This window comes from Ictalurus punctatus, chromosome 27 (genome assembly GCF_001660625.3).
Source record: "Ictalurus punctatus breed USDA103 chromosome 27, Coco_2.0, whole genome shotgun sequence".
Lineage (NCBI taxonomy): Eukaryota > Metazoa > Chordata > Actinopteri > Siluriformes > Ictaluridae > Ictalurus > Ictalurus punctatus.
In genome coordinates, this window is record NC_030442.2 from 6,542,005 (window position 1) to 6,569,967 (window position 27,963).

Consider the following 27,963-nt stretch of genomic DNA (forward strand, 5'->3'; position numbering starts at 1 on the left):
ATCCCACCCACTTGGTTTCTGCTGGCTCACACACTCAAGGCTCATGAATTCAGTGGTCAAAGTAACCGCTACTGGGCAAATGCACGTCTTTCACGTCCCACGTCCCTTCCCCTTCAAATTTTATTTGTTTCATTTGGTCTGACTACTAATTTAGCTGAAAAGCAGATAATTGTACATTTCAGGTGTCTCCTATATCATTATAGCAAAAAAAAAAGTTAATCTTACGACTAAAACATACATTCCGGCAGCTCTGGGGATCTGTACTGCATATTTAGATGTGTGATATAGCAAAGGATTGTGATTCTCTGAAAAATCAATATTGTAGAGAAAAGTAATTCAACCAAATAAAACTGAGAGCAACAACAACAAGAACAACAACAATAAAACAACAGCAGAAATAATAGAAAATGTTGTTTTAAAAAATTTAAAAAAATTAAAAATAAAAAAAGGTCAGGAGTGCTGAGATGCCAACAGAAAAAAATTTAAATGAGAAAAGGGGGGGGGGGCAGTAGGAGAGGGAGAGAGAAAGACAGACAAACAGACAGACAAACAGACAGACAAACAGACAGAGAAATCCTACTGAGAAATTCAGGGACTGCCTGCAGGTGTGCCACTTTACCCTTCTTCTTACGCCCTCATCTCTCTTTCTCTTTCTCTCCACCCCTCTCCACATCCCTCTTTCTCAGCTGATCTGTTATTTGCTCTACGATGACTGCTGCTCCTCTGCGTCCCCTCTTACATCTCATCCTTGCGGCATCGCACCATTCAGAGAGAGAGAGAGAGAGAGAGAGAGAGAGAGAGAGAGAGAGAGAGAGAGAGAGAGAGAGAGAGAGAGAGAGAGAGAGAGAGCGCACGGTCACCTCTTTTGCTGCAGAGCTCCACTGAGTTGTTCTTGTCGGTCGCGGAGCTGAGCCTGCAGGTGTTGGATCTCCCGCTGGAAACTTGCCGCTTTGCCTGCAAAGTCCTTCTCCTGTTCATGCAAACGCTGGCCCAGCGCACACACGCTGGCTGACGCCTGCTGCTTGAACACCTGACACACACACACACACAGACACAGACACAGGCAAGTAGTGAGCAGCTGTGGATAGAAAGCCGCGCAAATGAGGCGATGGGAGAGAATGCAACAGTGATGTGAACATCAGTGGATGTGGATTTTTTTTTCAAACACTCATCAAGGCAAACACACACACGGCCTCCAGTGGAGACACACACCAGGACTAAGACCAGGACTAAGGTAACATTAAAAAATGTTTTTAAACGCTCAGGGTGTGTGCGTGTGTGTGTGTGTGTGTGTGTGTGTGTGTGTGTGTGTGTCAGGTAGGCTGGATGATACAAGTTTGTCAGCAAGATAAATCATATGGCAGAGTTTAAACCTTTGCTTGATTGAAAGGAAAGGAGACAGGAGAGGAGAGGAGAAGAGAGGAGAGAGGAGAGGAGAGGGGATAGGGAAAACATGGATAAGAAGACAAAAAATGGATATTAGAAGACAAAAGAAGGACAGGAAAGAGAAGATAGGAGAGGAAATAGGAGGACTGGAAAGGGGAGAGGAGGGAAGAAGAAAGGAAAAGTGAAGAGAAAAGATTTTTCTTTCTGGAAGACAGAGGAAAGGAGGAAAGAAAAAGAGAAACAACCAGGAGAAGAAAGATGGGAAAGGAGATGTAATATGTGAACAGAACAGAGTGAGATAAATATGAATGAGTGAGAGAGAAGAAGATGCAGAGAGAAGAAGAGAGAGGAGGAAAGAAATAGCAAGTGGAAGAAGAAGAGGAGAGGGAAAAGGAAGAGAGGACAGGGCAAAATGTGAAAGGAAAGGAAAGAAAGCGTGAGAGATTGAGAGAGAGGAAGGGGGTAGAGAATAAATAGAATGGAGTTAAGAAGATAAGAGGAGAAAACTGGAAAGAGAAGTAGAGGAGGAAAAGGCAGGAGAAGAAACAAAAAGGGGGAAAGAGAATAGCAGAGAAGAGATTGAGAGAAGTGAGGAAAAGAAGAAGAAGCAAGATATTAATTCATCTGGACAAACTGAAACAGATCAAGAAGGACCTGCAGAGAGACACATACATATACAATATTGCTGTTCTCTCTTCACACACACACACACACACACACACACACACACACACACACACCTGCTGCTTCTATGTAATTCTGTGACATCAGAAACATGATCATATACTCCATTTATCAGACAGACAGACAGACAGGCAAGCCCATAAACACCCTCACAGAGCTCATAAATACATTTACAGACCCATTGAGCTTTGGTTTACAACATAGCATCCTGCATGTGTTGATTGACCCTCTAAATAATGATTATGAGAATATACAGCATATGGCTGTAAGTATGTGGAGACCTGACCAACACACCAATATGTGGGTCTTTCCCAAAATGTTGCCACAAATTATGAAGCACACAATTGTCTAGACTTTATTTCTTTGCTGTAGCATTAAGATTTCTCTTTATTGGAACTAAGGGGTGCAAATATTTTCCAGCAAGAAGATGCAAGTGTGCATAAAGCAAGGTCCATAAAGACATGATTTGCTAAGGTCGAGGTGAAAGAAACTTGAGTGACCTGCACAGAGGACTTTGTCATGGCCTCAACCACACTGAACACCTTTGGGATGAATTGGAATGTAGACTGAACCCCAGGCCTTCTTAATGAACATCATTGCCTGACCTCACCAATACCCACAGCCACATCCCAAATTTTTGTGGAAAGCCTTCCCAGAAGAGTGAAGGCTGTTATGGCAGCAAAAGGGAACAAACTCCATATTAATGATCATGGTTCTGGAATAGGATGATCAACACGAACATATGGGTGTGATGATCAGGTGCCCACATACTCACTGGCCATGTTAATAGGAACACCTGTACATCCGCTCATTGATCCAATTACCCAATCAGCCAATCATGTGGCAACAGTGCAAGTCACGCAGATACACTGAGCAGAAAATCATCTCAGAGAGCACAACACGTTGAACCTTTCTGCAGAAGACCACATCAGCTTTCTCTAGAACTGTAATCTGAGGTTAACTGATTAATTATTAATTAGTAACATAAGTGGAGGCCTCACTCAGTGAGTATTAGTGAACTCTGGTGCAGGATTTAGATACTTTGGGCTTTTTCCAGTCTTCAACTGTCCAGGTTTGCTGAGCCTGTGCCCACTATAGCCCCAGATTCCTGTTCTTGGCAGACAGAAGTGGAACCTGATGTGGTCTTCTGCTTTTGTATGACATTTTGTTGTGTATTCTGAGATGCTTTTCTGCTCACCAAGGTTGTAAAGAGTGGTTATTTGAATCACCACTGATTTCCTGTCAGAACAAACCAATTTGACCATTCTCCTCTGACCTCTCACATCAACAAGGCATGTCTGCCCACAGAACTGTCATACACAGAATGTTTTTTTTTTGTTTTGTTTTTGCAAAATTCTGTGTAAACTCCAGAGACCTACACCTAAACCTAGAGATCTGCAGTTGAAACACTTAAATCAGTCGATTTGGCACCAACATCCATGCCACAGTCAAAGTCACTGAGATCACATTTTTTCAGCATTCCAATGTTTGACGTGAACATTAAGTGAAGCTCTTGACCTGTATCTGTATGATTTAAAGGAAATTGCACTGCTGTCACATGATAGGGTGATTATCATGGGGGGCGGTCTCCTCACCCACCACTAGTGTGTAGCATCCACCTGGATGATGTGACGGCAGCCATAGTGCACCAGAACACACAGCAGTACACACCAGTTATTAGTGGTGAAGTGAGGAGAGTGATGTAGCCAATTCAGGGATGGAGATTATTATGGGGCCATGATAGAGAAGAGCCAATGGGGGAATTTCACCAGGACACCAGTGGGTTATACCCCTAATCTTTACGATAAGTGTTCTGGGATTTTTAATGACCACAGAGAGTCAGGATCTCGGTTTAACGTCTCATCTGAAACACAGTGCTGTTTTTACAGTACAGTGTCCCCATCACTATACTGGGCCATTAGAACCCACACAGACCACAGGGTGAGTGCCCCCTGCTGGCCTCACTAATATCACTTCCAGCAGCAACCTTAGTTTTCCCCTAGAGGTCTCTCATCCAGGTACTGGCCAGATACAGTCCAGGCTCAACCCTGCTTAGCTTCAGTGGGAAACCAGGCGAGAACTGCAGGGAGATATGGCTCTGGCAAGGAGGTGAAAAGGATAGATATTTAAAATATCTAAGATGATAAGATGATTGAATAGTTGCTGTCAAAACATTACATTCATTCAACAGGATTCCAAAGTTCTGAGAGTGTAAACGAACTCTTTCTACTTAAGCTTCCTCACTTCATTGGTCCCAAAAAAAAAAACCAGCAGTAAAGAACAGGGATGTCATTAATGCTATGTCTACTGCTGGTGATGTTTCTCACCACTGGAGAGGAGTAATCCTTTATTGTGATAGTATAATGCTCAGCCAGTCTCTTCATGCTTTCACTGATGAACAGCTGATTGCATCTCTTGCAAGAGAGACAATAAACAACTCCTGCGGTGATTCATGAGGACTGATGAGTGATAAAACCTCATCCTTTAGGGCCTGGGATATTAGTGGCTGTGTTAATAAATTTGCATGTGAAACATTTAGAACGATTGCATGCAGGATTGCCACAGATTCTGTCAGGCAGATAATTTAATTCACTCATGACAAGCATGCCTGTTTGTCCATTCTGCAAAAGATGAGTGGCGTTGTGGTCTCAGGGTCATCCTGAAGATTTCTATTCACAGCTTCGCGTTTGGCCGTATCACACCAACCAATCATGGAGCACTTTTTCTATAACAGCACCCCCACATGTTATTCATGACTTAATACACATTTCGTACCTGATAAGTAATACCATGTCAGTGTGTGATCGAGCCTCCACAGCTGGCACATTCTACTCAATGAACAAGATATAATTAGTCCTTAAATTACTAAGAATTATAAGTCATTTATCATAACCGAAATCGGTAGCTAAGGACTATGAATAAAATGAGTGCATATTTATGTGAAATATACCTATGGCGATACGAGCGTTAAACGCATAGGTAATCAGCCATTATGATGCCATCTTATGCTCTGGCATTTGTTGTATGATCCTGATGTTTTCTTTTTGTTTCCTTCTCCCCTCTATGCCTGTGATTGTTTATGATGGTTTATATGTATGGTGTTGTTGTGTTTATGTTTTTCTACACACCCACAGTGGAAACAAATTTCCTATTTGAGGACAAAAACCAAAAATTATCTATCTATACCTTTTTATGATTGATAGTTATGTTTGCAAGCTTTTTTGTATAGTACTGTGAAAACTGATTTCTTCTGTTTTTGTGTATATCGCATACTAAATTGTTTCAGAAATTAAAACAAGTTCTAAGATAAAACAAAGGCAACATGAGCAAACCCAAAACACAGTTTTTAAATTATAATGTTATTTATTGAAGTACAAAATGTTATCCAATACCAACTGGGTCTGTGTGAAAATCTATTTGCCCCATAGTTACTAATTCCCCAAATCTATGAAACTGCATTCATAATGGTGTTCAGCTGGACTAGATGCAACCAGGCCTGATTACTGCAAACCCTGTTCAATCAAATCTCCACTTAAATAGAATTTTTCAACAGCACAAACTTGGTTAAAAGGTCTTACTGAGTAATACACTGATGCATAGCTTACAACATTCGGCTATACACTCCTCTGTAATACTCATTTTAATGTGTTGTTTTTGGCGGCGCGATTTAAGATAAAATGGCATTTTCACCCTTTCACTTTCAGCACTACAGTAGACAGGAGAGTGTAAAAGGGTGTTATAAAGTAGGGGATCTATTTTTAATGGACTATATTTACATAGTCCATTAGCAGGGCTTGACTGTGATATTTTCCATAGTAGCAAGTGCTCTGATTTAAAAAAATAATAATTAATTAAAACCACAGAATATATGGTAACAGAAAGACAGAAATACAGAGGCACAGTTAAAATTAAAAGAGGTAAAAACTTTGCAGCCTTAGATGTTGCAGGAAGTTACCCTCTCACCATGTCCATGAGAGGGTACCAGGGACTGGTCAGACATTTCCATACAAAGTTTACTGTTGCCTAACAGTTTAGCTAGGTAACATTTATAAGACAAATATATAGTTGATTAAAAGGTCTTACCCCGTAACACTATGCCAACATTCAAAGAAATTTCAGAAATTATGAGAAGAAGGTGATTGAAATGCATCAGTCTGTGACTCCACTATCAGAAAGACACTGGGATCCATTGAAGAGTGGTGAGGCGAAAACCACTGCTAACCCAGAAGAGCATTAAGGTTTGTCTGAACACACCTTGATGATCCTCAAACCTTTTGGGAGAATGTTCTGTGGGTTGAAAGTGGAACTGTTTGGAAGACAGGGGTCTTGTTACATCTGGCATAAACCAAACACAGAATTTGTTTAAGTGGGCAATTAGTCTTTTACATCAGTGATAGGTTTTGGACAGCTTTTTTGCTTCAATAAAAATAAAAAATAATTAACTGTATTATGTGTTTACTCAGGTTGCCTTTGTTTAATGTAGTATTTCATTTGAAGGTCTAAAAGAGATATACACAAAAACCGAAGAAATCAGGAAATACTTTTTCACACCATGTATAATATCTGAAGAGGGAAATCACAGATCTCTTTGGACATATTTTATTAAATAAAACAAAACACAAGCACAAAATTGTGTTTGATAAGGTGCTGCAAGGAAACTGACAGATTAGCTAAGTGGAAATGAGTCATCATAAAATTCAACTGAGCAAGCATGAACAGCGATTAATTACTATACTCCTGTATACAGTACATACTGTCACGTATCGTGACGGAGCGGAGATAGGACGGATGCAATTGCAGTATGAACAGTTGTTTATTTTAAAGGAGAGACAGGCAGACAAATCCAAAACGTGATCCGTAAACGTAATCCAAAACAGGCGAAGGTCAGGCGATCGGCAAACAGGCATACACAGGGTTAAACATGAATCAAGGCTGTGGTCACGGAAAACAGGGTCGATAAACAAAACGAGAAACATGAACTATGACGAGGAACTGGGAGCAGATAATCCAGCGTGAACTAACTCTAAACACGGACCGTGACTATGACTACTAAACGAACTAATCTAACTCTATGATAATCTTCCGCGTCATGTGCTGGGAGGCGCGCGGTATATATGTAGACATGATCAGCGTCTAAACTGCTAGCAGCTGAGGGCAATACAGACACACGTGAAATCCCAGCCAATGACAGAACAGGGAGGAGACATGACAGAAACATAAACAAAACACACGTGTCCAGATGTCACTACTGTCAACAATGGAAAAGCAGGTGCTCATGCATTCGTGCTTAGAGCGAATTTCATTGACGGCCCCGGCCCCCTGGGCTGAATGTCCCAAGCAGAGCCAGGAAACCGCACGGTGTTCTTGGCAGCGCAGGGAAGCGGAGCGACTTCCCTGGCTGAACAGGGAGGCAGAGTAATGACCACAGCCGAGCAGACAGGCTGAGCGAAGTCCTCGGCGTAGCATGAAAGCAGAGCGACGACCACAGCCGGGCAGGCAGGCTGAGCGAAGTCCTCAGCGGAGCATGAAGGCAGAGCAACGTCCTCGGCGGAGCAGGAAAGCAGAGCGACGTCCTCGGCTGAACAGGGAAACAGAGCGCTGTACTCAGCAGAGCAGGGAAGCAGGGCGACGTCCTCGTCGGAACATGAAAGCGGAGCGACATCCCCGGCTGAACAGGTAGGCAGAGCGACAACCACAGCCGGGCAGACAGCCTGAGCGAAGTCCTCGGCAGAGCATGAAAGCGGCGCGACGTCCACAGCCGGGCAGGCAGGCTGAGCAAAGTCCTCAGCGGAGCATGAAGGCAGAGCAACGTCCTCGGCGGAGCAGGAAAGCAGAGCGACGTCCTCGGCTGAACAGGTAGGCAGAGCGACAACCACAGCCGGGCAGACAGCCTGAGCGAAGTCCTCGGCAGAGCATGAAAGTGGAGCGACGTCCACAGCCGGGCAGGCAGGCTGAGCAAAGTCCTCAGCGGAGCATGAAGGCAGTGCGACGTCCTCGGCGGAGCAGAAAAGCGGCGCGACGTCCTCGGCTGAACAGGGAAACAGAGCGCTGTACTCAGCAGAGCAGGGAAGCAGGGCGATGTCCTCATCGGAGCATGAAAGCGGAGCAACGTCCCCGGCTGAACAGGAAAACAGAGCGCTGTACTCAGCAGAGCAGGGAACCAGGGCGACGTCCTTGTCGGAGCATGAAAGCGGAGCGACGTCCCCGGCTGAACTGGAAGGCAGAGCGATGTCCTCGGCTGAATAGGAAGGCAGAGCGATGTACACAGCGGGGCCTGCAAGCTGAACTTGGCTGGTCATGTCAGCTGACTGGGATGTGAGCAGAGCTTGGTTGTCCGTGTCAACAGACACTTGGTTGTGCGTCAGCAGACATGGACGTGAGCAGAGCTTGGTTGTCCGTGTCAGCAGACTTGGGCGTGAGCAGAACTTGGCTGTGCGCGTCAGCAGATTCGGGCGTGAGCAGAACTTGGTTGGTTGGGTCATCAGACGGGAACATGAGCAGAGCTTGGTTGTTAGGCTTAGATATTAGCGGAACTTGGTCAACTGGATCAGCAGGCTTGGACGTGACATCAGGAACTTGAGACTTGACTTGGACTTCAGAGACTGAAGACTTGACTTGGACCTCAGGGACTTATGACTTGACTTGGACCTCAGGGACTTGAGACTTGACTTGGATTTCAGAGACTGGAGACTTGACTTGGACCTCAGGGACTTGAGACTCTGCATGAGTTTGCCTGCCAGACTTACCCCCCCGAAAAGTTGTTCTAGCTTGACCCTCGCCTCCGGACTCCCGAACCGCATCATGAACTCCCCCACAAACTGTTCTACACTGTCCAGGTTCCTACAGTGCTTATCCAGTTGGAGCTGCACCCACTGACGGGCCGGACCAAAGAACCGGGACCACATGAATCGGCGCCATTGCTTCTCCTCTGGCTTAGGGTCTAACAGGCTGGAGAAATAGAATTGACAGTCTACCAGAAAATATTCTGGGGCACCGAAAAATCCGTCAAATGGATCAGGAAGCTCCATAAATGTCCATTGTGGGAATTGGACTGAGTCCATAGCGGGGACGGTTGGCGTCGACATCCGGGTTCCGCGTTTTCTCCGTTCTCCTGCTGCATCCATGTTATTGGCGGAAGATTCTGTCACGTTTCGTGACGGAGCGGAGATAGGACGGATGCAATTGCAGTATGAACAGTTGTTTATTTTAAAGGAGAGACAGGCAGACAAATCCAAAACGTGATCCGTAAACGTAAGCCAAAACAGGCAAAGGTCAGGCGATCGGCAAACAGGCATACACAGGGTTAACATGAATCAAGGTCGTGGTCACGGAAAACAGGGTCGATAAACAAAACAAGAAACATGAACTATGACGAGGAACTGGGAGCGGATAATCCAGCGTGAACTAACTCTAAACATGGGCCGTGACTATGACTACTAAACGAACTAATCTAACTCTATGATAATCTTCCGCGTCGTGTGCTGGGAGGCGCGCGGTATATATGTAGACATGATCAGCGTCTAAACTGCTAGCAGCTGAGGGCAATACAGACACACGTGAAATCCCAGCCAATGACAGAACAGGGAGGAGACATGACAGAAACATAAACAAAACACACGTGTCCAGATGTCACTACTGTCAACAATGGAAAAGCAGGTGCTCGCGCATTCACGCTTAGAGCACGCTGCTTCAAGGGGGAATCATGACACATACATATTGTTTGTGGTAAACAACATTGCCACTAATAAGCATACAAGGCCACATCTGAATGACATCAACTGCAAACAAACCCCAAAAAACCTTCAAGATGGCTTGACATGCCCTGCTTACATGACACTCAAGTTTTTAAGGATGGCCTTCTCAGGTAGATTTACAGCAGTGACATATTCTTTAAAAAAATGAAATTCTAACATTGACTTCATTGTACTCTAAGGGATATTCAGTGAAGCTCTTGCATCCATCCACTGGCTGGTACTTTTCAATAACCTTGTTGTGGAGTTGTTCGGAGCATTTCTTTGTCTTCATGGTATAGTTTTTGCCAGTAAACTGTCCCATTAGCAATCAGAACTTCCAGATGCAGGGGTATTTATACAACCATCACTTCAAACTCCTTGACCAGTCTGTATAGGATTTCGCTGAGGTTTTTTTGATTGTTGTGGCCAAAAATGCTTTATTTTGCTGTGACTTTTTTCAAAATTTGTGATGCAATTTTGCAACGTGAGTTTTTTGTGCATGTACCTGAATCGAACTGGGCTTTGGCTGAATGCGTGTTGATGTTAAATGACGTGTCTTGGCACCAAATCTGTGGAAAATCTATGGCTAATTTAGAAAAATTTTAAGCTCGTCCAAATATTGTGGAGTTGCATTAAATTCTGTTATCGCAAAATCACTAAATCCTGGAGGGACTGTTTGATGGCAGAAAAATGTAAATTTTAATATGGACCAATATCACCTACATGAATAGGCATAGAGTGTTCTGAAATATGGCTGCTGCTCCTCGATTGTATTTATAGTTCCACACAGATACACTTAAGAATTTCACAAAACCAATTTATGCGAATTTCACAAAACCATCACAATATGTGGTATCACCCAGAAGAGGACAGGTTCCCTTTCGAGTCCGTTTCCTCTTTCATGTCGCCTCAGTGAGTTTTTCCTCATCACTGTCACCTCTGGCCTGCTCATTAGAGATCTAAATCAACATAGAGAGCTGCTCTGTGAGAAATGCCTATTGTCAAAAGTATTATACAAATAAAACTGAACTACATATTTAAACCTGATGTACAATATGAGGAAGAAGAGAAGTGAACAATGTTTCAGGAGTTTAACAAAAAAATAGCTCACCTAATTATAGAATTCAAGAGATAACATTATCTTACTCTGGTAAGACTCTTTCGAAACCTAGTTTCCATTGGAAACATTCATTTCACAGTTATTCTGTAGTGTTTCCACTGCTGTGTTGAGAGAAATGTGCTGGGCTCTGAGTATAATGAGTTGGGAAGGATAGCTGAAATTGAACTCTACTCAGTAGTTATGGAGAGTTTTGTCAACAAATGAAGAGATTTATTTGCCCCTCTGCAGGGCATTTCCCATTGCTCTTTTCACTTGCCACTTTGAGTTAGTATAAGCCCACTAGCTAGTGTTGGGTAATCACAAACCTGTCTGATACTTCATTCAAGTTGTATTAGCTTACATTGAATGTAGACTGCAGCCTTTGGCCAGTACAAATGTACGTCTTGTGTGACTTAGACAAAGACTTTGATTTTGAACATTGTGTACAAACAGGAATGATCTAAGTACACATTTGATATTTTCCTCAGAGTCCAGCCAATTTTCTAAATATAATAATAGTACTCCAGCTGTGCGCTCATTTACATTTATTCATTTAGCAGATGCTTTTATCCAAAGCGACTTACAAATGAGGACTTTGTATACTATTATTTGTATACTATTATTTATCATTAACAGATATCATATTTAAAATTTGTATACTATTATTTATCATTTCTAGATACCATGCCTACACACTGCATATACTGTACATCCTATAACATTTGGCCACATGTTCCAGATATTTTAAAACAAAAATACAGAGCCTCTACAAACTATCTTGTATTTGATAGTTACAAGAATTTTCACAGACAGTGGAGATCTTTCACAAATACTAATACTGCATTTAAGAGGCTGCAGCTATGCAAGAATGCTATTATTGTGTTAGGCAGGTGCAGTAGGGGCATTATAATTAAGATGCCGAAGTGAGTCCAATTTTAATCCTGTAATGACAGTAAATTCCTTATATTAAGACAAGACAGGAAAAATGGATGAAAAGGAAAACGAGAGCAGGGTGTATAAATAAACTGGAATTGTCCTCTTTCTCTTCCTTGAAAACATTTCACTGTTTGACAATCATGGGGGAAAAAACACAAATGCAAATCGAATTGTTTAGAATTTGGAACATGCATAAACATATATACGTGAATTAGCAGTGTTCGAACAAACTCTACAACCCCTGGCAATAATGAAGAAATCACCACACTTAGAGGATGCTCACCTGGATTGTTTACTTCAAAGCAAATAAACAAATCACAGATATAACACAAAACATTTTTTTGTTGTTGTTGTTTAATAGCAGAAAATTCTGGCTTCTTGAAACGTACCTCGAACAAATTCAATTAAATTGTTTTAATTAATGGCCTATTTTTCACCAGATCAAGTAGAGGAAAAATTTATGGAATCACTTAATGTTGAGGAAAAAAATTATGGACTCATCAGCAGCAACAACAAAAAATCTACAATTAGTACTTTTTTGCTCCTCCTCAGGCTTTTATGATGGCTTGAATTCTATGAGGCGTGGATTTCACTCATGAAAAACAATATTCTCCATCAAGCTGGTTCCAACTTTCTTGAATAGCAGTTGACAGATCAGCTTTGCAGGATGGAGCCTTGTCATGGACCAATTTATTTCATTTCCACCATAAATTTAAATCTTATTGAGATCCGGAGTTGATCTGCCTTTCCTGAAGAAAAGCTTTAACACTCTTTGCTCTGTGGCGAGATGCATTACCCTGAAAAATGACTTCATCATAACCAAACCTATTTGGTGGTCTTGCCTGGTCTTTTACCTGACATGAAACCCCATATCATAAATGAGTGCGGAAATTTGATTGTTTTCTTCAGCCAGTCATATTTATGTTTCGTTAGAACGGCGCAGACAAAAGTTCCAGCATTATCTCTCTGACTAGTGCAGATCCATGATTCATCACTGAATATCCCTTTCATCAAATCATCCACACTCCATGATTGCTTCTCTTTAGCCCACTGTAACCATGATTTCCTCTGTATAGGTGTTAGTGCTGGTTTTCATTAGGCTTTTCTATACGCAAATCCCATTTCATTCAGCTTATCTCTGTCAAAAACATTGACTCCTATTTCTGTCCATTTGTTTTTCATTTGTTTTGTTGTGCATTTTCTGTTTTCAAGGCATGTTATATTTTTCTATCCTGATGCTTTGACGCCTTCCTTGGTCGACCCGTATGTTTTCCTTTTATAACCTTCCCATTTTGTTTATACTTGCTCCAAATTTTGGACACAGCTGACTGGGAACAACCAACATCTCTTGCCACACTCCGTGTCGGATTTCCTCCTTGAAGGAGTTTTATAATCCTTTCCATTGTTTCAGTTGACAACTGCAATTTTATTTAATTTGTTTGAAGTGTGTTTCATGAAACCAGAATGTTCAGAATTTTTCAAAATTGTTTTGTGTCATGTCTGTGATTAGTTTATTTGCTGCGAATTAAAAAAGCCGGGTGAACATCCTCTACGTGTGGTGATTCCATCATTTTTGCCTGGGGTTATAGGTAGCCAAACTAAATACGCAAACAAATTTGAAATCTTATAAAACTACAAATCCACTCCAAACATAAAAGCTATAATAATTAAAAATACATACAAACATACTCGCGCATAATGCCTCTAAATTTATTAATATAGTCTTAATACAGAGTTCCGTCAGTTTATTTGCTGGACAGACAGGCAAAAAAGGTTGACAAACTCAACAGAGTCAGTCATCCAAAGCAATCCGTTCTGACAGCAGCTGTCATGCAGGGACAAATCACTGCTGTCATACAAAAAAAGAAAGAAAAAAGCAGCCTTCATTTGTAATCATTTTATTTATTATTCAAAATAACTAGAAGGTGATTTTCCCCTTTATGCCATGGTGACCTATTGACATTTCTGGGAAATAAAATCAGCTTGATGTTGGATGAGTGTTGAGTGAGAGAGGAGTTAAGATGAGCTGCAAATAATGGAGAGATGTTTGTGAGAAGCTGACATTTTCAGCACCGGCTGCAGTGTCCTTTATAAAACATGACCTAAGTCTCCTGAGTAAAGCTTGCTGCACCTCCCTCCCCCTCCCCCTCCCCCTCCCTCTCTCTCTCTCTCTCTATCTCAACCCCCTCTCACTCCCTCCATCCCTCTCTCTCAACCCCCTCTCCCTCCCTCCATCCCTCTCTCAACCCCCTCTCTCTCTCTCTCTCTCTCTCTCTCTCTCTCACACACACACACACACATCTCTGTTACACCATCTTTCATTTACACTTATGACAAGCGCTTCGAACAGAGGAAAGGAGAGAAGAGAATGCCGACTTGGTTCTAGTACACAAACACAAATAGTTCAGCTGCAGGAGGTCAAGCATGACGAGTGATCATCCTCATCTATCGCATTTCTCCCACAAAGCCTGCGGAACTGAGCAATACTTCCACAATCCCAACTCAAATTCACAACTCGGTTAATGTTAGCACATGGTATTGCCTATATAATCAATAAAATATTAAAGGAAACTTACATCATTTAAGGTTTGAATCTGCAATAACAACAAATAATAAATAGCAGTACCAAGCAGCAATACACTGTACTGACGCACTGAGGCCCTTATTTACTAAAAATTTACCAAATCCCAAATGACCAGCACTAATTTGTATGCAATTATTCTTGTGGGCGATTTACAAAGAATCATTGCAAAGTCACACAGTGAATGTTCCTATGGTATGATTTCTCAGAAACATGAACTGAAATCCGAGATGCAGGATTATACACTCACCGGCCACTTCAGTGGGAACACCTGTCTGTTCATTCGTGCAAATAGCCAATCAACCAATCATGTTGCAGCAGAGCAATTCATGAACAGGTTGAGAACAACTAGACACTTGAAGGTTGGAAATTTTTTTTCCTAATCTTTAACTGTCCAGTTTCGGTGAGCCTGTGTCTATTGCTGCCTCAGATTCCTATTCTTGGCTGACAGGAGTGGAACCTGATGTGGTCTTCTTCTGTTGTAGCTCATCTGCCAGAAGGTTTTACATATTGTGCATTTTGAGATGCTTTTCTGCTAACCATGGCTGTAAAGAGTGGTTATCTGGATTACTGTAGGTCAAACCAGTCTGGCTGTTCGCCTGACCTTTCGCATCAGTAAGGCAACAGCCACTCACCGGATGTTTTTTTGTTTGTTTGTTTGTTTTCCCCTCCACCTTTCTGTTTAAACTCTAGATATTGTTGTGCATGAAAATCAGCAGGTTTCTGAAGATCAGCAGTTTTTGAAATACTCAAGTCAGCTTGTCTGGCACCACAGTCAAAGTCACTGAGATCACATCTTTCCCCTGTATTGATGTTTGATGTGAACATGAACTGAAGCTTTTGACCTGTATGTGCATGCTTTTATACATCGTGACTGCTGCCACAGGCTAATTTTATAATTGCATGAACGAGCAAGTGTACACGTGGTTCTATTAATGTGGCCACTGTGTGCATGTTAGTTAAAAAATAAAAGTAACTATATGAATAAACTACAGCATAAGTTAAAAAAAAGACAAAGAATTGCAATATGGACAACATTTGTGAAAATACTGTGGATAAAATTTAAAAGGTACTCCGTCTAGTCACTTGTGCAGCCTTGATAAAACCTACATTATGATGATCATAATTTAAATATCATGGTCAGAATTAAGACAACATCTCAATATTACTTTCTTTCTTTTTTTGTTGCTGAATGGCAGAATTAACCTTCAGAAGATTTACATGCACTTCATAGTAATTTACACACAAAAAAGTGGTCCTTGAAGTGACTTCCAGGCTGCGGTACATCACATCGTGGGTGCTCATTTAATCCAACTGCATGGACTTCATCCTGTATGTGCTTTTATGTAGAAACAGCTCAAACGGCGTATTGGTTAAGGTAAACATGAAAAAAAAAAAAAAGAACAAAACAGGCTATTTTGCTCTTATGCAAGAAGTATTTGACTTTAAACCATGTTAATAAGCTTGTACTTTTTTCCAAGTGTCATTAAATGCGCATTTACATTTACACACGCAGCCTTACAGAACAACTGCATTTAAGCCTGTGTTTAATCTGCAAACAACCTTCCTTTCACTATATGCATTGATACAACTCCCACCATGTAAACCTAAACCAACATAAGAGGTATAATCATAAAGTGCTCATCAAGGCCTTAATTTGCTGGATGAATCCAATTATTTCAGCTAGCAATGCACAAATAGTTCCCCGTGTTCCAACAGGGAAACCAGGGGGAAGAGAGCAACCATGGCAACAGCACTACACACTTATTATTATTACATAGTTATTATTATTACATTCAAACAAACCAACATCTGGAGCATAGACCTAAGGAAAAGCCAATTGTTTAGTGTTCTCAAGACAACAGTTGAGTTTATGAATGTTTAGAAATCTAACAGAAAAGCTTGTAATGAATTTGTGATGAATTTGTAATATGATGTGGATAACAATGACTGCCATTATTATTTATTCACTTACACCTGTTGCACCGTGGAAATTCACCCAAATTTGCATGTTCATCAGCACAGAAATAAATATATCGCATGAAGATATAAAAACTGTCTTCCTGACAGAATCCACCCCCTGACACTGTCCATTATCACCTAGAGAGCACTTACCTAGAGAGCAATTTCACAAGATGTTCACAGTTAATCAAAATTCAATTGTTAGATTTACATTTATGGCATTTGGCAGACGCCCTTATCCAGAGCGACTTTTATCTCATTTATACAACTGAGCAGTTGAGGGTTAAGGGCCTTGCTCAAGGGCTTCGATTTGAACTTACGACCTTCTGAGCAGTAGTCCAATGTCTTAACCAATGAGCTACCACTACCCTACTGATTGCCTTTGATACACGCAAAGTGGGCTTGAGTACTGCACACTATGGTGTAGTTGCTTATGTCATAACAGTTATAAATGTTCAATCTTGCTCCAACATTTTCCTCTGTTAATATTTCTCTCCCTTTACGAATATCCCTGTCCCAGAAAATATAAAGGAACAGCTATACATTTGAGTGTTACAGACCGCAGACCCTAGAGTTTACTTCATTAAAATGTTAAATATGTTGGATGTACCATTTTGTAATTGTGTCCCTTCTGGTAGAAATATGCTATTGCAAGCTACTTGGGGAAGAACATTTCGAAATGCGGGGGTTCAATGTCCTCTTCGCCACCACACAAATTAATCTCATGTCTGTAAATACACATGTACAGAGGGTATTCAAGCCTGTGTTCCAAACAGCATACTGCACCATAAGTAACATGCCACCAAAAGTAGCATGCCTAATTAGTAATGGCACAAATTACTATTTGTGCTGACAAACTATTTAGTATGGCCCTATGTATTTTGGAATGGTGCCCAAGTATGCGCAACTCTGAAACCCTGAGCAATAAATAAACCCAGCAGTCACCCCAGATGGCTCACTCTCAACTGATACAACTGAGATTGTCATAGTATAACTGAGCAACCATGCAAATTCCAGAGTTTCCCACCATACTAGAAATCCAATAAATACATTACCAGTTCAGCAAGAAGGAAGCCAAACTCCAACATGAATCTACAATATATATGTCCCAGAATATGTGGACATCTGACCATCACACCCATGTGAGGGTCTTCCCCAAATTGTTGCCACAATGTTGGAAACACACAATTGTTTGGAATGTATTTATGTGTTGTAGCTTTAAAATGTCCTTTCATTGGAACTAAGGGGCCCAATCCTGTTCCACAATGACCCTTGTGCACAAAGTGAGGTCCATTAAGACATTGCTTACCGAGGTTGGTGTGGAAAAAATTCAAGTGGCCTGTACAGAGCCCTGACCTTAACCCCACTGAACACCTTTGGGATGAACTGGATCACCAACTTCAAGGCAGGCCTTCTTGCCGGACGTCAGTGCCCGACTTCATGTGCTCTTGTGGCTGAATGAGCACAAATCCCCACAGCCACACTCCAAAGTCCATTAGAATGCTTTCCCAGGAAAGTGGAGCATACCAGGAGTTACAGCAGTAAAGAGAGGTCCAACTCCATATTCATGCTCATGGTTTTGGATTGGGATGTTCAGTGGTCTGGTGTCCACAAACCTTTGGCAATATAAAGTATTTTCCTTTTTCAAGTATTAAATTGACTTGGACTCTGACTTTATGCTCTCTCACTCTTGCTCTCCCCTGACTGGCTGCTAATTCTCACCTATCTTTCTGTAGTTTGAGATCTTTTGTGCCTATTGCTGGGGTATGACGTTTGACGTATCCAGCCTGACACCCCTGACAGAGGGCTGATTGGGAATTATAATTTCACATTGACTCACAGTTATTTATTTTAACAAAAACAAATAATGCTCTCTTAACAAATATCTTAACCGTAGCAACCTCTGAAAGATGATATATTTTTCTTAGTTAATGAAAATAAGTTTATTGTTGGACTACATTGAATATAGCAGCGACAGCTGAGTGTCTGGCTAACAAAGTAATTTGATTGTTACTATAAAATGATAAGTGCATAAATATGTAATTTACTATTGTGGCCTGGACCACTTTTCAGAGTCATGATGTAACTGAAAATGATTCAACACCTTTTGAGAAATAAGCGGGGAGAACTCACCAGTGCTGTGATATAATCTGTAATACTGCATAAGACTACAAGTGCCCTGTTTCACAGAACACACAGTATATCTTTTGTACAGGCTTTAACACAGGGGTTTATTTATAATGATGTTGGGTTTTTGTTTTTTTTAATGAATGACGGTAGTACTGATGAGACAAGAAATTCCACTAAAGATGTAAACATCTGAGGAATAAAAAAAAATAATAAAAAATACCCAGAAACCTACAACTTAAAACACTAGACTTATGCATAAATATAATATTACAGTGTGGGAAAATACAGAACGACAGATATAAGATTTTGCATGCTTATTACTCAGACAAAGTATAAGAAATGCAGACTATTAAGAGCTAGATTTTAGTCTGACTCGCTCGTCAACATATTACACAGCTTATGTAGGCAGCTATATTTAACCACAGGAATGACTTCTAAAAATTTACAACCCTAAACTCAGTGTTTAACTAGAGTTTAACACAGTGCTCTAGACCAGATACTGCCTGATGGTAGATATTCAGTTTCAGGTGTGAAGTTCCTTTTCCAGTTCCTTTAAATAATAAACAAACATAAAATGAACAAACATATTGGATTCCTTTGAGGAAAGTCAGTCTCTGAATGGGGGAGGTTACATAAAAGGAAATACAACAGACTACATACACTGCGGTGTCACTATCTCTCTCTCTCTCTCTCAAACACACACACACACACACACACACACATACACACACACAAAGCCAGATCACTGAAACATCAACCAGTTTAATGCTAATTTAATATTAGTTTAGATATCATTAAATATCAATTTGCAACATAAGCGAAGGCCTCACTTCATGGGTGTTCGTGAACTAAAGTACAGGATTTTAGTAGACATTTTAACATCACAAGCTTTTTTGCAATCTTCAACTATCCAGTTTTGATTAACTTTGTTGTAAACCCATCTGCCTCAAGGTTTGACATTATGAGGTGCTTTTCTGCCTACCACGGTTGTAAAGTGTACTTATTCAAGTTACTGTAGGCTTCCATTCAGCTCAAACCAGTCTGGCGATTTTTCTCTGACCTTTTTCCATCAACAAGCTGTTTCTGCCTGCAGAACTGTGTGAACTCTAGACACTCTAGAGTAAAAATCCCAGGCTTCATCAGCCTTTTGTAAAATACTCAAACCTGTCTATCAAGCACCAACAACTATGCAATGCTCAAAGTCACAGAGATCAAAATTCTGATCATCAAATTCTGATGTCTGATATGAACATTATCTGAAGCTCTTGACCTGTATCTGATTTTATGCATCGTGCGGCTGCAACATGACTGTATAATTGCATGAAGGAACAGGGGTACAGGTGTTGAAATTAAAGTGGCCAGTGAATGCAAGTACTGCTGAAAAAAGCACTGATAATTAGACTACAGTCTTAAATTAATAATAAAATCTCACTTTCACTGCACCTTGTGGTTTCTGTTGCTCACTGCCTTTAGGCATACTGCTTTACTTGTGTTTACTTTGATCATACTGTATTTATTAGACATTACAGATCTTACTTGCACTCCTGCTGTTTAGCACTGCATCTACACTGCGAGTGAGTAGCAACGTGGCCTCGTTACTATAGCTTACGTTATAATAAATGACAGAAATTACACTGCACGCGCACAAATACACCATATAATGACAAACTTAAATTAAACTAAACCATTTAAACAACTCGCATGACTTTCCCCAAGTCCTTGCACACAGTGGAGCACAAGTTTGTGTTCGTACATCACTGTCATGCTTCCGTGCTACACAAGCTCCGTTTTGTAAAGTTTGCAGGTTACAGTCTTCTTTGTGGCATTGAATATACAATGATCCCCTGCCTTAGAGGACTTGCTTCACACAATTTTTCTGCTGTCATTTGATGATTACGCCTCCATCTGATAGTGACTGAGGTCATGTTGGGAATAAAAGGTAGCGCTGACAAAGAGTAAACTGAAGAAAGTGATTGTCGGTGATTCTGGGTATCTGCTAAAGCTAGTGGCAGTGCATTACGTGCGTATGACGTTATGTGCCATCGACTGGGAAGCGGCTCATGCTTCCAGTTAGTAAAAAAATGTCTCGTGTTCCATTTGAGCCAATATTACCTTTCTAAAATGCATACAATAGATGGTAGAGTACATAATACATAGTATAAGTGCATAGTACGTCATTTGGGAAACAATAACTGGTCTGTACTCCCCGGTACGTGTTTGCAGAAGAGAAGCAACGCAAATGAGTAAACGTACCCCGTGCCACATGCAGACCAACTAATCGATAATGAGATTCATTAACAACAATTTTCATAATCGATTAGTTGTTGCAGCTCTACATTTTTTATATAATTTTTTTTATACTTTTAACAAATACAATAATTAGACAGTTAAGCTCTGGAGTTATATGTTTTATTTTATATATATATATATATATATATATATATATATATATATATATATATATGAGATAGATAGATAGATAGATAGATAGATAGATAGATAGATATAATGTTTGTTAGAGTCTTTTTTTTGTTGACTCAATTAGACCTTTTGGGTATGTTTAGACAGACATTTAGACAGACATGTGCAGTGTCTGTCACTTTCAGCCAAGTTGGGAAAGGAGGAACAGTACTTAATATGGAAAAAAAATCAGTATAATAACAATGGAATGGAGTGGCATGGGGATGAGTTACTGTACATCTAATATTTTTCTTTAAAAAAATAATAATAATAATAAAGGCGCAAATTAACAGTCAACAAGTGAGGACACCATACATTTGATCCCTGATATCTTCATTTAGCTCAATGCTACTTTAAATGCAGACAGGCCTCTATTTCTTCAGCTCATCTCTTACAGGGAATTAACAAATGATATTATTATTTGAATGAACTGGGTTTTATATGGCATGCATTGTTCATTTTAATAATTAAACCAGGCTGGCTCTTTCTCCTACACAGACTAAAACACACATTACTGATCGTTATGGAGTACGAGATAAATAAGATGGCTTGGTTTAAGAGAGAACAGTGTTTAGCACTTAATGCAGCCTAATGGACAATGTGTCTAGGAGCATTTCCCTCTTATACACACCAGGAACAAGCAAAGGTTTTTCTTGCATTTTTCCTGCAGTAATTGGCAGCTTAGCCTCATATACTGTACAGTAAGTCATCTGTTTTTAGTGTAAGGAGCCATACCATCTGTTACAGCTTTAATCAGAAACACTTTATTTTGTTCCACAGCATAAATACAACACATTATTGGCACATTTCGTGTGGACACACTGGCTATTGATTAATCGTGCTTTCATACCTCTAGGGTGGTCAAGGGTGTAGGTACCACTGTTGAAACCTGCTTCTATTAGTAGTAATAATTGAGTAATGATCCAATAATCAGTGAGAATGCTGTCTTATTATTAGTAGACAGTATGTCAAAATCTTTTAATAGACATATTTGTGATATTGTGCCTATTTAATGCACATATTTAACTGAAGCCGAAGGATTAGCTAACCAAATGATTCTGCCAAGCGATACCTGGAAAATGTTAAAAACAATACGAAAAAACAAGCATAAGCAGAGCATTTCCTGACACTGGAATGGGATATAGTCTGAAGTCACTAGTGGATTACTAATTTGAAATGCTGCTGCTGCCAGAATTTACTGATTGCAACACTGAGTGAGTGAAGTCACAGCATTTGTTTGAAGACTAAAATTATAGTATATTAAAGCCAAGATAAGTGAGACTGTAGTGCCTCATACTGAAGATTCAGCCAGGTGAAAAAGTTCCTCATAGGCAATTACTAAACTCTCTTTTTGATGGTGACAAATAGTTTGAATTACAGTACCAGCTGTGAGAAACCTTATATTCAAGCAAATGAAAGCTCCAGTACAACTGCCCTGTCCTATGATTTGGTTTCCCTAAAACCAACTAGCCTATGACATGGTAGCTAACGTTATGTAAAAATCTAAGGTGTACAGATAGCTAGTTAAGTGCATTAATACAGACAATGGGGAAACTAACAAGTATATTACAGCCATAAACCTTATCCTCAAAAATATAGCACATAGTGTTTGCACCCTCAACAAAGAGTCAGCAAGTCTTTGGCCAACATTTATACATAAGCTGTAGAATTCTTTCCTCACATCATACGCAAATGATATTATTTGACTTGGACTAATGTCTTTATTTTCCCCTCAATATATTTTAACTGCAAGAGTGTTGAGTTAGCAGGAGAGTAATACGACAGCTCTGTGCTGCATTTGATTTTGCTAGGTTTCATCAGTGTTTCCATATACCAGCATGTCAAGGGTGAAACTGTGACAATTAGTTTTGTTAAGCAACACAGTGCTGAGCCAAGGCAACACTAATATCATTTACAGGGTTTGCTTTGTTTTTTGCAAGAGTGGATAGTGGAGATGATTCAAATTCCACACATTTTTTATGGGATCTGGGGATGTGCTTTACAATGAAGCCTTTCCTCTAGTTTTATGCATACAGTGATGTGAAAAGTGTTGGCTTTTTTGACATATTTGGACAAGCAAACATTTGATCCTCTTTGAAACAGTGCCTATTAATAAAGGTGATACACTCGGTCATGTGACACATAAAATTAATAATTTTGTAGTAATTTTCACAATTACGAATTAACAACAAACAGATCAGTCAGATGGAAAAAGTAAGTACACCCCCTACATTTATAACACGTTCAAGTCCATATAACTAGAATCAGGTGTGCAAGATTGGTTGCCAGTGATTAGAACCTGCTTAGGGAGTGCAGGTGGAACCGGTCTTATTTGTATAGCTGGTGTTCCCTTTGCTATTGAGGTGTCATCATGCCAAGATCAAAAGAGTTCTATAAGGGCTTCAGAAAAAAGGTTGTGGATGCCTATGGCAAGTCATATAAAAAGATCTCCAAATTATTTTAAATACATAATTTGGCTGTAAGGAAAATCACCTACAAATGGCGTAATCTACAAACGACTGCCAAGTCTCAGGAAATTCAACCTAAGATGCAAAAAGAAGTCTAACAAAACCCCAAAATTTCATCACAGGATCTGCTAGTAAGTCTTGCAACTGTTGGTGTCAAAGTGCATACATGTACAATCAGAAAGTAACTGCACAAATTAGACCTGCATGGGAGGCGTGCCAGGAAAAAACCTTTGCAGGCCTTTTGGAATAATGTGCTCTGGACAGACAAATGAACGATAGAGCTGTTTGGCCACAGTAACAGCAGACATATTTGGCACTGACCAAAGACAGCTTTTCAGGAGAAGCACCTCATACCAGCTGTGAAGCACAGTGGTGGAAATGTTATGGTTTGGGGTTGCATCGCTTCTTCAGGGACTGGACAGCTCATATCCATTGATTCAACTATGAATTTTGTATCATATCAAAGAGTGCTTGAAGATAATGTGAGGCAATCTGTCCAAAAGTTGAAGTTGAACCATAAATGGACCTTTCAGCAGGATAATGATCCTAAGCACACTAGCAAATCAACCAAGGAATGGCTCAAAATGAAGAAATGGTGGGTTATGGAATGGCCTAGTCAAAGCCCGTATGTGAATCCCATTGAAATGTTGGGGGGGGGGGGGGGGGGGGGGGGGATTTGAAACGTGCAGTACATGCAAGAAAACCCTCAAACATCTTGCAACTGAAAGAGTATTGCATGGAAGAGTGGTAAAAAATTCCACCAAGCCTGGTGGATAATTATACAAAACGCCTACAAGAAGTTATTTCTACTAAAGGGGGCAAAACTAGCTTCTGAGGCCAAGGGTATACTTAGTTTTTCCACAGACGGATATCACATCTATTGTTATTTCCGTTGAATAAATGATTTAAAAAGCTATATCAACTTCATTAATAGGCACTGTTTCAAAGATTATTAAATGTTTGCTTGTCCAAATATGTATTTAAAAAAAAAAGCCAACAATTTCTTATTTTTTTTAAAAGAAAAAATAACACTTCCTAACGAAAAGCAATAGACAACCACTGATTTGCCAGGTTAGTTTATGACATGGAGCCATAATTCTGGAGACAGCAACATGCCACATAGCATATAACAGGGTGACAATTTAAGCAATTTCATTATATTAAAAAGTGATAAATTCCTCTGACCAATCCTAAGGTGTGATGTCGAACATCACAGGCAAAAAGAGAAGATTACATTTTTATGATTATGGAGTTTAGCTTTTAAATGAACAATAAACGTAATATGGTAATATGCATAAATTATACAGTCTCTGGCATGTAATTTATGGGAACATAAAAAGCTGCACACCCACAACTGATAATGGTATCAGAAGCTACATGTTAAAAAGAGACAGACAATGCAATAAGAACTTGCATTGGCATTCTACATACACAAATATAACTGCTCATTAAAACAGTGGAAAATGTGTTAACTATAAGAAAAATAGTCACCGTATTCATAGTCAAAACAATCAGAGATGATTTTTTTTTTTTCCATGGCAGCCTTCTCTGGTCTTATGTCCAATCAGAACTAAGTGTTTTTTGCCAAGAAATGTACATGTAGTGCTACCTTGAAATCATGATTCTGGTTCAGGATGTTGCAGTGTTTCCACAGATTAGCTGAATCATGTTTTCTTAGAGCAGGGAACACTATAAAATATGCAGAGCATGGCTATTTCAGGACTAGGATTGGCAAACACTTGAAGAAGAAAAAGAAGAAAAAGAAGAAAAAAAACAGCTCCTTCTGAATGTTATATTGCTGTGACACATAGGACATGTTTATGGATATGTATATTATCCCAGGATAACAATATCATGCATGTTGAAAACAAGCTTTCTGGCATTTGAATGCCACCTTTGACGTTGCTTGTATATTATACAAATCAGTTAAATGTGAAATTAAATGATTTAATACTGAAAACAAGCTTGCAGTTCCACCATCTTGTGACAATCATACCAAAAAAGCTGTGTTTTCTCTTATTCACACTACAGTATGAAAACACAATTTCAGATTTATCCACTTTAGAGAGAGAGAGAGATTTATATACAGGGTTCTAACACAGGTTCATGGGCAAGCATTACTGAACAAGCTCCCTATCACATCCTAATTCAAGTGACTGACAGCATCAGCCTTGGCTTAATCACACAGTCAATCTGTACAAATAGGCCTAAACTCCAGCATCGCACAACGCTATCACTCTGCTATAATTCAATCGGCAATATTTGCATGCCATGTTACTACATTCTGGAAAACCAAAACAAATCAGTTTTAGAAATGCCTGTACCCAGGTTATCACCAATAGGGAAATGTTTGTGGAGAAGGCTGGAACATTTGCCCAGAGCCTGTTCCATTTTATTCTTTCACTTGCAATTAATCTTCCTTCTTGGGTTTTCTCATACACTATAGAAAAGCCAGCAAGTGGCAGCAAATAATGAAGAAAAATCCCAAGTCTACATTTAATGACCCAATACGACCAAATGAGATAAAAAAAATAATAATAATAATTTCAGTCATATTTTTATAAGCAATATAAATGAATAAAAGTAAAAAGTGAAAGTGAACGATTATCGTTTTGAAAAATAGATAAATAAATAATAGCTAAAGAGCTTTTTTTTTTTACACAATAAAACTCTTCCCTCTCTTTTTTCCTGCAGAGTATGATGCCAAGATGAGCTGTGCTCAGGCTGAACCAGAGCAGAGGCCTGCTAATTCCAGTGACAACACTAGTCCCAGTACAAACGCCCATCCCAATGCTCTCACTAAGCCTAGCGTCTCTGGAAGCCCTATACACAATGCCAATGCACCCACAAATCCAAGCAATACTTTTAACCCCAATGCCTCAAACACCAGCGATGAGATGGAGTGCAAGATCTGCTACCAGCGCTACAACATTCATAGCCGTAAGCCCAAGATACTGGACTGCTTGCACCGCGTTTGTGCCCGCTGCCTTAACAAGATCCTGGACATTGGAGACAGCTCGGGCTGTATCTGCTGTCCCTTCTGCCGGCATGAGACAAGAGTTAATGACTATGAAGTGGCAGCACTACCAGACGACTCAAACATCATGTCAATCCTGGCGGTTCGGGACAAGTGCTGGAATTCAGACCACAGCAAAGAGGTGGTACTGACACCCAAGAGCCTATCGTCTAGTGATAGTCCATACCACGATTCGTCTAACTGCCTGGTCATCACTATTATGGAGGTCCAGAGAGATGCACAGCATTCATCCAGTCGTAATGGTAGCTCCGATGACTATGGGGAACACAGCCTGGACTCTATATCAGTGGCATCAAACGGTGGCACCATGGACCAGGATGCATTCACTAAGTTTTGTAATCACGTACCGCGGATTCTTGTGTGGCTTCTGGGCTTTTTTTACTTTGGGTCCTTGCCACTGGGCATATACTTACTGGTGATCCAAAGAGTTACTCTGGGCATTGTATGTGTTAGCCTTGTCCCCACCAGCCTTACTGTGTGTCTCATGTACGGATTCTGCCAGTGCCTTTGTCAAGGCATGTGTGACTGCTCCAGCAGAAGCTGACTGGACACGACAAAAGTGTGTCTCATAACGATGAGTGTGAACAAACTAATAACACAAGGACACTTTCATATATGTGTTGAGGGCAGTTAAACTTAATATATCGCAATATCGCATGAGCAAGAGCGCTGTTGTACTGAATATCAGGTAATCCCAACTGTGCTGATATACAACAGTACAACAGCAGGATTGTGAGTGTAATATTGCTTTCATATATCAGTTCTATAAACAAGAAATTAATATATAGTAACTGACATTTCAGACACAATATGCCCAAATATGTCGTTTATTTTTGCTCCATCAATGAAAATAGTTCCCAAAGAAGCCACAGCTGGATAGAGAATTGCGTGTTGCCAAGCAACACATAGGGTGACTGACAGCCCATAGCAAGTGTAGTAGCATTTTCTATTAAAAAACTATTGCTAGAATTGGAATTTTATGTGATGAACACAAACAAGTAGAGTGATACAAACAGTTATGTTCCAGTGCTTTTATATTTAATATCAGCAACCTTGGAGCACCGCTTTTCCTATCAAATAACTGGACCAGAGCTAACTGTTGTATAATAATATAAAAATTTAAACCAGTCTCTTCCTTAACAACAAAAACAACAACAACAAAAAGTCACATCTGGTGTCTGGGGCTTTAAAGTGTATGTGCATCATGACACAGAGAGGGACATTTATGTCCAAGAGGTGCAATAATGGTCTCTCCTTCTGTCCTCCCAAAAGCTAACATTGAGTCATGAGTATCTAGGGTGCTGTGAGTCAACTAACCTTCAGGCAAACGCTGATTGGTAGAGGCGGGGAAGTGTATCCGGATGTGTACTTGGAAACATTGTGATGAGACCCTGAAACCCAACTTGTGCCAGTTCCATTAAAGGTTTCAGACTGCCCTGAATACACATCACATCCAGTACTTTCTGTCTTCTATAGGCGGGGGACAT

General features: G+C 40.2%; 2 protein-coding genes across 6 annotated transcripts in view; one reads left to right on the plus strand and one right to left on the minus strand.

The window, feature by feature from the left end:
• Positions 1-27,963, minus strand: part of cep89 (centrosomal protein 89) — a 116,296-nt gene that overhangs the window by 29,840 nt on the left and 58,493 nt on the right. For all 5 annotated transcript variants that reach the window (XM_053676614.1, XM_053676618.1, XM_053676615.1 and 2 more), the window contains one exon: positions 861-1,030. In XM_053676614.1, coding sequence (XP_053532589.1) covers positions 861-1,030 — 170 coding nt within the window. The remainder of the gene's footprint in view (positions 1-860; positions 1,031-27,963) is intronic.
• On the plus strand, positions 937-27,908 carry zgc:165481 (uncharacterized protein LOC100073327 homolog). The gene is made up of 2 exons (XM_017458700.3): positions 937-1,234; positions 26,134-27,908. Exon 2 carries the CDS (start codon positions 26,148-26,150, stop codon positions 27,018-27,020), a length of 873 nt encoding a protein of 290 aa, XP_017314189.1. The 5' UTR covers positions 937-1,234; positions 26,134-26,147; the 3' UTR covers positions 27,021-27,908.

What these genes read in the sequence shown, in the direction of transcription:
- zgc:165481 (XM_017458700.3), top strand. Translation starts at nt 26,148, where the DNA reads ATGAGCTGTGCTCAGGCTGAACCAGAGCAGAGGCCTGCTAATTCCAGT.